General features: G+C 44.1%; 1 protein-coding gene across 4 annotated transcripts in view; it reads left to right on the top strand.

The window, feature by feature from the left end:
* FOCAD (focadhesin) overlaps positions 1–10,158 on the top strand; it is a 293,131-nt gene that overhangs the window by 58,079 nt on the left and 224,894 nt on the right. For all 4 annotated transcript variants that reach the window (XM_025216584.1, XM_006034585.3, XM_025216583.1 and 1 more), the window contains one exon: positions 4,551–4,652. In XM_025216584.1, the coding sequence (XP_025072369.1) occupies positions 4,551–4,652 (102 nt within the window). The remainder of the gene's footprint in view (positions 1–4,550; positions 4,653–10,158) is intronic.

Raw genomic sequence — 10,158 nt, 5'->3', positions numbered from 1 at the left:
CCCCTCTTCCCCTCTGCCCCCCAACTTCTTTGCCCTGTAGCCTCTTCCCCCTTTACTATCAGACCCTGCTTTCTCTGAGCACATGGAAGTGAGGGGCAAATTTGAAAACACTGACAGATGAATTGATACTTTTTTTTTCTTTTGAAATTGCTGCAAGTTTTAGTGCAGGTATTCCACAAGCATACTTGTAAGCAACACTTTTGTACTTACTTATGCAGTATAAAGCACAATCTTTTCCTTTTAAAAATAAAAAAAAATTGTGTTCTAAGTCAAATCAGCCAAATCAATTCCAATTCCGTGAGTCAGTCAAGAACTACTACTGTGGCCCTGCTACTGGCAAACATCCTCCACCACCTCCTAGGGCTTCAGATGCTTCCAAGTCCTTTGGTCAGCATCCTATGTGCAGGCTTGGGGTTCGGATGCCCCTGAGTTTTGTTTACTCTCAGCATACAGCCACAGGAGCCAGGCTAGGGAGAACTCTCCCATTTCCATAAAGTTGGCATATAGCCAGTATCTTCCCACTAGAAGTGAAAGTGGGAGACTAACTGTGCCTTACCTTGGTCAAGGTACTGCTCCCTGCCAAGAAAGTGGTTTTCCCCTGCCAGTAGGAAAACTGCCTTAGTGGTCATGGTATTTCCCCTGCCAGTACAAACTATGCATGATATTAGTCTAGAGCAAAAAGGCTCATGATTTACCATATAGTTCATTGGCATGTTCCCCAGCAGAGTTGGCAGCATTTCAAGCCATGCCGACCCCATTGCTCAGCACTGCTCAGTACATGTGTGTACTTCAGGTCTCTTCCCCCCCCCCGATTGTATGCAAATTAGCCTCCGACTCAAGAACTGGATGTTCTTGTCATGAGTCCTGGGATCCTCCAAAAATGTATATGCAGATGAGGTCCAGGGCAACCTGGTCTGGTTCTACCTCATGTAGCGTAGGGCCACACCAATCGCATTCAACAGGCTGGAGGGGCGACAGAGAGGTCTGGGTGAACTGTGACAAGACATATACTTGCAAGTTAGATGAGTATCCCTCTTCTGAGCTTCACTGAAGTTTGAACCCTTTAGCAAGAAATGAAACTTGCTTTCACTTTGGACGCCACAACATTTTTCTTAGGAAGAGAAGGGTATTGCAGGTTCTTGAAGTCCTGCAGCTGTGCACTGTCAGTTGAACTCCACAACTGCAGAGTTCAGTGGGTCATGTTCAACTATTGTCACTTTTTGAAGTAGATGCAGTAATATTTGTAATTTGCTTGGCTGTTCGTTTTCCTCTGACACATTCCTAAAGAAAACAAGGGGCATTAGGTATGAAAAGTTATTTTACAGTGAGCTTGTGTAACCCATCAGCCCTTTCATTTTGGTAGCTGACATTTATTAAGCTTTAAGGAAACTGAAACCCAACCAGCTGCCCAGAATTCTGATAAGGTCACCAAGAGTGCTAAAGGAGAATAATAGTATGGCATATTATAGAGCATCTCCTCTTGTTCTACACATGTATCCATTTGATAAGTTTTCAAAAATAATAAAATAAGAATAATACTATACAGCATTTCTTTCTATAGAGTCATATTTATAGCAGGTGGAGATTGTCTTGCTAGTTCAGTGAGACCCTAAAGGTGTACACATATTATTTAATCTCTCTGTGTTGCATAATGGAGAAAAGAATTATATGTTGTGTAATGTTAAAAGGAGCTATTAGCTTGATTTTTTTTTTTTACCTCCTTCTCTCCACTCTGAAGGTCCCTCCTCCACTGCCTCCCGACAAGCTGTGTCTCTGTCCCATGCCTGCCCCAGCCCCGGCTGGGTGGCCCCTTCCCCAGTGCCAACCCCACACCTTTCCTCACCACGGGGACCTTGATTTGCACCCCCCCCATGCCCTTCCCCCTTCCCTTTCCTCTTCCACCAAAACAGACTTACCAGCTGCACGCAGCACTCCACACTGCCGGCTCTGCTCCTCATTGCCTATGTGCTGCGCTGCAGCTGTGTGTGCACATGGGCATTAATTGAACAAACTTATCGGCCACATCGGGCCAATTTCCAATACAGAAAACTTTCTTTATATTGTTGCCGATCCAATATCAGACCGATGTATCGGTGCACCTCTACTTATTTGCAAAGGTGAGAAGGGTAGTGATTCCAAAATGTGTTGGGATTTCTGCTCAGGCACTAAGAGCAATTATGGCAGCTTCTCTCATGGGTGAGAACTTCTTAGATTGATAATTCTCAGATCATTTAGTGCTTTACAGGTCGAAACATTTACTCTAGTGATCAGAGAGAGACTTTTTGAAGCCCTTCATGTGACCCTGTAGCATATTGCTACAGGAGTCATGTGACCCCTGGAGCATATTGCTCCATGCATCCCAAACTATTCCTCCTCACTACCACCTCCTTCCTTCTCCTACTGTAACCGGTGCTAAGAAATGCAGCCAGAATTCTACTGCATGTCCTCCTTTTTTTTTTAAATGCCCTTTTGTTGGTGCTTTATCAGTGAGCTTCCTTAGACTGCCTGTTCAGTACAAATTTTATTGTTACTCCTTACTCCACTTCACCCCTAGGGAAACTGAAAACATGGGTTTTCAGTTGGCACTAGCCCCTTCCCCTATACTCCCAATTGTTCCAGGCACCCCAAGTCAGACAAATACCTTGCAGAGTTCAGTACAGTGCAAGCTGTAGAACTTTACTGAACTCATGTTTAGAGAGAAGAGGAAAGCAAAAGTGCTCCTATTCACAATTCATCTACCCTTAGGACCCCCAAAGCATGTGTGCAAGCAATCCCCACTTCCCTCCCTCTGCCTGGGTAAACCAGTCACTGTGGACAGCCTCTGGTGGTTAAACATCTCCTAAGAGATGGGTGACTGGCGGATCCAAATTCTCATCTGAGTACTACTTACTATATTTTGTAGTGTATAGACCGACACAGTGTATAAGTCAACCCCATTTTTCTGATGCAAAAAGTTAAGAATTTCGTAGATCCGGCGTATAAGTCAACTTAACTTAACTTTTTGGATCAGAACAATGAGGTCGACCTATACTGGCCCCTGCATGTCCTCATTGTGGGCCAGGCACCTGGGGGATGGATACGTGCTGCAGTGCTGCTTGCAAGGGATGGGTCCAGGCTTGGCACTTGGCTGGTGTGGCTCCATCCCCTGCGAGTGGCATGGCCTGAGCTGCACCAGCTGAGCGTTGAACCTGGCGCCACTTGCAGGGATTGGGGCTGTGCGAGCCGAGTGATAAGCTTGGCCCTGTCTGGAGTGAGTGGCACTTCTGAGCCCAGCCCCATCCCCTGTCAGTGGCACCAGGCTTGGCACTTGGCTGGCACGGCCCAGGCAGCACCACTCACAGGAGGTGGGGCCGAGTCCCAAGCCCGGCGCCGCTTGCAGAGTATGGGGCTGGGCTCGGTGCTTGGCAGTGCTGCTCACAGGAGACAGAACCAAGCTTGGCACTTGGCTGGCGGGGCCCAGGCAGTGCTGCTATAGGGGATGGGGCCACACCAGCCGAGCCTGGCCCCATCCCCTGCAAGCAGTACTGCAACATATGTCCACCCCCCGCGTGTCTGGCCCACAACGAGGGTGTGCAGGAGTCGATATTAGTCAAGTGCCGAGCCTGACGCCACTTGCAGGGGACAGTGATATGGTATATAGGTCAAGGTTGAATTTTAAGAGTTAAAAATTCGGCTTCAAAACTTGACTTGTACACTGTGAAATATGGTAATAGCTAGTAAATACCAATTTGTGTCCTAGTCGTGTATTAAACAATATGTTTCTGGTTTGAGCTGAAAAGTATCTGTGGCTTTTCTAATGATTTAGGACTAGTCCCTTCACTGGAGAGAGGATTTAATAACTTGCCCTGTGAACTAAGCTCCTTTCATTTTGTTATAAAATATGTTCTGATGTGCTAGGCTGTGTGTGAAACTTAGTGCTGAGCAGACCAAGGCTCCTTTGGTGGGTTAATTGATTGGTATGTTTTTTGGAATCCAAGCTAATTGCTTTAAACAGTTTTTAGGAATATCTTATTATGAAAGGTGCTCCATGAATACCAAGACCCAAGCTTCTAAAACTAGGAACTTAAAAACTAAGATGCTGAAGAGAAACTTTCAAAGGTGTAAAGGGCCCAACTCCTATTCACTTTCAGTGGGAGTTGGGCACTTCGCTTACCTTTTTGCCATTGAAAATTATTTCCCTAGTGTATGTTTAAACAACTGTTATAAATGAAGTACCTGGTTTTTAAAATGCTGACTGTAAAGCAGCAACCCTTAATTTAAGATAGGTCACACATTTGGGAATCTTTATTAGCTTAATTATAGGCAAGACTGTAAAATTAAATATTTTATCTTAGATTCTTTTCTGATAAAAAGTAGGCTTAATTCTTGTTTTCAGAGAACCCCAGAAGAGACATTGTTTTGACATATAATTGTCTTGATAAAACTAGTGAAGGAGACTGGAAAAGGCACGGGTCAAATAGTTTACTTCTGTACTGGTTTTATTTTGAAGGTAGTTACTATACAAATTTATGTCTTACCTTGCTGATGCAAATATTATTTCTATTTTTCAGGAACCCTCCTCATCCACTAATCAGTGTACTTGAAAACAGACCTGTTTGCTGGCCAGTTGTCCTGCAGCAGATAACAGTATTCTTCCAACAGTGCCAAGAGAGGTAACCCCCCCCCCCTATAAATACCTGGATTATGTCTGTGGAATGCACTCAAAAAAGTGTTTGATGCACTGTGAGAGAAATGTACATAAATAGGAGTAGTTGTCTGTTTTTTGTTTAAAAAGAAATCTTAGACTTCCTTGAATGATATAGATTGTAGACTAGACCTAGTTTAAAAATCAAAAAGTAGTTTAGCCAAAATGTAAAATGTTACAGTGACTTGTAAAGTATTGGGTGTGGAGAATTTATTTGCTAAATTCCATAATGAAAAATGTTATGATAAAGTCTACTGAAAATGCTGTGGAATTGGTTATCAAAGGTTTTCATTGATAATGTTTTGGAAAATGTATTTGGTTTTAAAAAGTCACTAACTTCTACATGGAAAATAAAATGTTTCAACAAACTTGATAATCTGAAACCCCCCCCCCAATTTAAAAAAAATGGTTTTTAATTACAATTTTTAAAATTGTAATTAAAATAGTTTCTCATTATAGCTTCATTCACCCTTTTTAGACTATTTTGGCGTGAACAGACAAGCACAGTTGTGCGGTACATGGCACATACCACTCAGTCCTGTGTTCTCCATGCTGCAAGGGTCTGCTGCATGAGTGTGCTCTGTGCCACTTTTTCTTATGTAGGTTTTTTGACCCTTGGATATCCAGGGGTCCAAAAAAACCATGGAAAGCACCCCCGGAACAATGCACGCTTGGCCAGTGTGTCGCTGAAAAGCAGAGCTGGCCCTCCCAGAGGTGTGCTCTGCTGCCAGCCAGGCTTAGTGGCAGAATCACCGCAGCTGCAGCCCTGGGAGGCCCCCAGCCTCCCCCACCCCACCTGGGGTAACAAGCCACTCACCAAAGTGCACATGGCACAGGCATTCCCCGGTGACAAGAAGCAGTGGTGCAAGGTGCACCGCCACTACTTGTCCCCGGGGAACCAAATGTCCACGCACGTCTGGACACACCTTTAGAGTCCATTCATAGCATATGATGAAGTAGGCTGTCTCCTGCAAAAGCTCATGCTTTTCTGAACAAGTTAGTCACAAGGGCCCCCTCTACACATGCAGGTAAAGGTACAGTTGAATCTAATGCATGATTCACACAATTGTGTCATGCTACACATGCATGGCAGGAGGTGCAGTTATGGGATTGTGCATTAGATCTAATTGTGCCTTATTGTGTGTGTAGGGGGAGTCTGATCCTGGGTTCCCTCTGCATTGACAAGAAGCAGGCTCCTATGGCTGGGAGACCTCTTTGCTGAGGGGGCTCTCAGCTGCAGGGGCCATACAGAGCCAGGAGAGAGTGCCTTGTCAGGTGCAGGTCTCTTGGTCCTAGCGGCACGTGTGGGCCTGGGGGTTTCATGCGCATCAGAGTCTCGGGGCAGCTGCGATCATCAGGGCTTGAGGGTTTCACACTGAGCATGGTACACCCCTGCGGCTGGGAGCCCTGTCAATTGATGGGGCTCCCAGCTGCGGGGAAGACCCTGCTACACCTGCTCATTAAAGCTGAGTAGCAACCAATACACATTTTTGAGGTCTGCCTTTATAGCTGTTTGGAGCTTTTTATCATGTGATAGCTACTTTGCAAGTGTAGCTGGCCTTAAGGTAATTGCACAATAAACCAGTTAATTGCTTCATACCTGTAATGTGTAGAGGGGGCTTAAGGTACAGAGTAGATAAATGTTATTTATCCTTTTCCACAACATAACGCTATATGGCAGGGGTTGGAAACGGTTTTAGCCAGAGTGCCAAATACACCCCAACTTTGACCCATGCTTTGACTTGGCATGCCAGAGGGAGAAGGCAGGGGAGCTGTGAGAGGCCCCATCCTTGTTGGCAGCAGGTGCATGTGTGCCTCCAGGGAGATGGTAAGGGAACGGCTGGAGATGCTCTGTCCCAGGCCCCTTTCCCACCATGCACCCTGAGGTGCACGTATATCCACCAGTGCTGGGACTTTGGACCCCAGTGCAGCTGTTTGCAGCTTGCCTACCTGCTGCAGCTGCCCAGAGCTTGGGCCAACTGTGGCAGGCATCCAGGAGGCTGCAAACAGCTGCATTGGGTTCTTTGGGGGCAGTAGTGGCTGCATGCACACCTGAGGATGCATCACAACCCCAGCCATTCTGCGCTGTCTGTCTGAAGATGCACAGCAGCTGCTGCTGCCGCCATGGAGCCTGACCAGAGCCCCGGTGCAACTGTTTCCAGCCTCCTGGCTATCTGCCACAGCCACCACAGGCTCTGGACAGCTGCTTCCTGCCACAGAGCCTGGGGTGCTTGCAGCAGGACTTGTAGGCTCCTGGCCTCCTGCTGAGAACATCCCAGGCTCCCTGGCCAGTGGCAGCTGCCCAGAGCCTGGGCTGGCTGTGATGTGCCGAGCAAAATGTTCTTGCATGCCTTGCTCTGGCACATGCATCAGGGGTTACCAACCTCTGCTATAGGGTTTTTCAGTGAAATTTAAAATATAACCAATTTAAAACTGGTAAGAGGAAATATTTATACGTAAAAGGTCTCTGGAATTTTCAGCCCAAGACATCGTCACTGAGACCCTGATCACCTCTTGGCAAAACTGGCCAATTGTGGCCTTGGGTCCACCACGATACGCTGGCTGGGAAATTGGCTCTGTGGTCGGACCCAGAGGGTGGTAATTGATGGAAGTCAATCGTCATGGTGCCCTGTGACCGGTGGGGTCCCCCAAGGCTCTGTCCTTGGACCCACTTCATTAATGATGTGGACATTGGTATCAGAAGCGGACTAGCCAAGTTTGCCAACGACATCAAACTCTGGGGTAAAGCATCTACACCTAAGGACAGGAGGGCGATCCAGGCTGACCTGGACAGGCTCAGCAAATGGGCGGACGAGAACCTGATGGTGTTTAACACTGAAAAATGCAAGGTTCTCCACCTTGGGAAGAAATACCTGCAGCATCCTTATAAGCTCAGCAGTGCTATGCTGGCTAGCACTATGGATGAAAGAGACTTGGGGGTCGTCATTCACCACAAGATGAACATGAGCCTTCAATGCGATGCTGTGGCTAGTAAAGTGAGCAAAACGCTGCCTTGCATCCATAGATGCTTCTCAAGCAAATCCCAGGACGTCATTCTCCCCTTGTACTTGGCCTTGGTGAGGCCACAGCTGGAGTACTGCATCCAAGTTTTGGGCCCCACAATTCAAAACAGACATGGAGAAGCTTGAGAGAGTCCAGAGAAGAGCCACGCGCATGATCAGAGGTCAGGAAAACAGACCTTATGACAACAGGCTGAGAGCCATGGGGCTCTTTAGCTTGGAAAAGCGTAGGCTCAGGGATGATCTGATGGCCACCTATAAGTTTATCTGAGGTGCTCACCAGGATCTGGGGGAACGTTTGTTCACCTGAACGCCCTAAGGGATGACGAGGTCGAACGGTTATAAACTCCAGCAAGACAGTTTCAGGCTGGAGATAAGGAAGAATTTCTTTACTGTCCAAGCTCCCAAGGTCTGGAATAGCCTGCCATCGGAGGTGGGTTAGGCACCTGCATTGAACACCTTCAAGAGAAAATTGGATGCTTATCTTGCTGGGATCCTATGACCCCAGCTGACTTCCTGCCCCTTGGGCGGGGGGCTGAACTCGATCTTCTGAGGGCCCTTCCAGCCCTAATTTCTATGAAATCTATGAATGTCAAAGATGAAGTTTCATATACTTCTTTCGAAGGGACTTGGTATTGTTGTCAGACATCAGATTTTGAATGAAATAAAGTGTTGGCATAATCTGGCATGGAAAGTCTTGTGTTTCTAAGAAAATTCTGATTTCTTCCATGCAAATCTCTTGCTTCCTCTCTGTTCGGCAGTGAAATGGCATTGCTGAACAGAAGCCATTTAAAAGTCAACATTTGCATAGCATAACCATGCAAGTATCCGAAGTGTCTGCTAATACGTGGCTTGGGAGAAATGATATTAATCTTAAATGCCACCATGTGAAAATTGTTGGCAAATCCTGGTATTTTAATTAGACTGCTGTATAACATCACAATTCCATAATGAAATGATTCTTGAAAAATCTTTTAAATGTGAATGTCTTTTTATTGCTGGATCTAGAGTGTGTTTGAGAGAGAGATACAGGTTGTAGCTGTATTGATCTACAGGCAAAAGGAATTGGAACTCTTGGCAGAAGTGAAGATAACACCTCTGCCAAAAGTTCCGATTCTTTATGAGAGCTAGAGAAATAAGTAAGTCTGATGCATAGATTTTTGGTGGTATTTCAAACCATATTACGTCTAGTACTTCAGTAAGTAGAAAACTTTCACCTTGAATACCATTTCTTTTTTTTTCATTTTCAATTTTATGAGATCTAACTTATGAGATGTATTTTATGCTTCATAATTTTTACCGGTAAGGAGTCATTTCAGTTCCCTTAGTTGGCTTAGTTATCTCTCCTCCAACCAGCAGAAGAAAAAAATCTCTGCTTTTCTAGTTGGAAAATGTGAAACGGTGTTTCTTTCTTAATACTTGATACTTCATTTTTATAGGAAAAAATGTCTCTTTAGATAAAAGCGTTTTTGTGCAAAGGGTGATTTGGGGTAGATGAAATGAGATCTTGGGGGCCAGGGGGAACTCCCTTACTTGTTTGTACAGTGAGGCAGTAGGATAGATTGCCTGGGGAGGTTGTAGAATCTCTATCAGTGGAGGTTTTAAAAAAGAAGCAGGATAAACATTTGACAGGGATGGTTTAGAATAGTTTCCCAGGAAGGTGGATTTGATTTAATCAATTTAATCAAATCAATTTAAATCATGATTTTAAATTGCAACATAAATCACTGGTCAGGGAGCCTTGATTTAATAAGTGTTTTTTACAAAAAGCACATACTTGTTGTTTGATATAACCCTCGTACATATTATTCATAACTCAGATGTAGGTTTCATTTTTAGAAGGTACATACTATACACTTTAAAACAGTGATTTATTTTGATATTTTTTCAGATTTATTTTGCTGCTACATCAGAAAACTGAATTATGATTTGGTTATTTTATTTACCAAAGCTAGAAGTTATAATCCCTATTCCATGATGATATCTATGAGCTCTAATGTACCTTAAATTAAAACTATATAGGTTTATTAAAAAAAAAAAAAAGCATTTTAACAAAAAAAATAAATAAAAAAATCTGATTTAAATTTAAAAAAAATCTATTTTTTTAAATTTAATTGTTGATTTTTATCTATCCTGCTTTCCAGTGTTCACAGTGTTCTTGGTCCTATCCAACCCTATGATTCTCTTATATTGTTTTTCTGAGATTGTTTAATAATCAAGTATCATAGTTAAAAGCCATTTCTCTTCTGAATAAATGGTGTCACAATTTTTTAATTTAAAAATTTGAACTGAAAATCCTTGTAATATAAATGATCCTATATAAACAAGAACTGAATCACATACCAGTTTCATATGTGTGATGACCAGGTATCCTGGTTTTCTCTGATTTAAAAATTGCAAATTCTCTGCTTAAAAACCCAAAATCCGTGATAAAAATTAAAGGCCCCCCCCCCC

Source organism: Alligator sinensis, unplaced genomic scaffold (assembly GCF_000455745.1).
Source record: "Alligator sinensis unplaced genomic scaffold, ASM45574v1 scaffold120_1, whole genome shotgun sequence".
NCBI classification, from domain to species: domain Eukaryota; kingdom Metazoa; phylum Chordata; order Crocodylia; family Alligatoridae; genus Alligator; species Alligator sinensis.
Note: the sequence above shows the minus strand (reverse complement) of the source record. Positions and strands in the feature narration are given on the sequence as shown.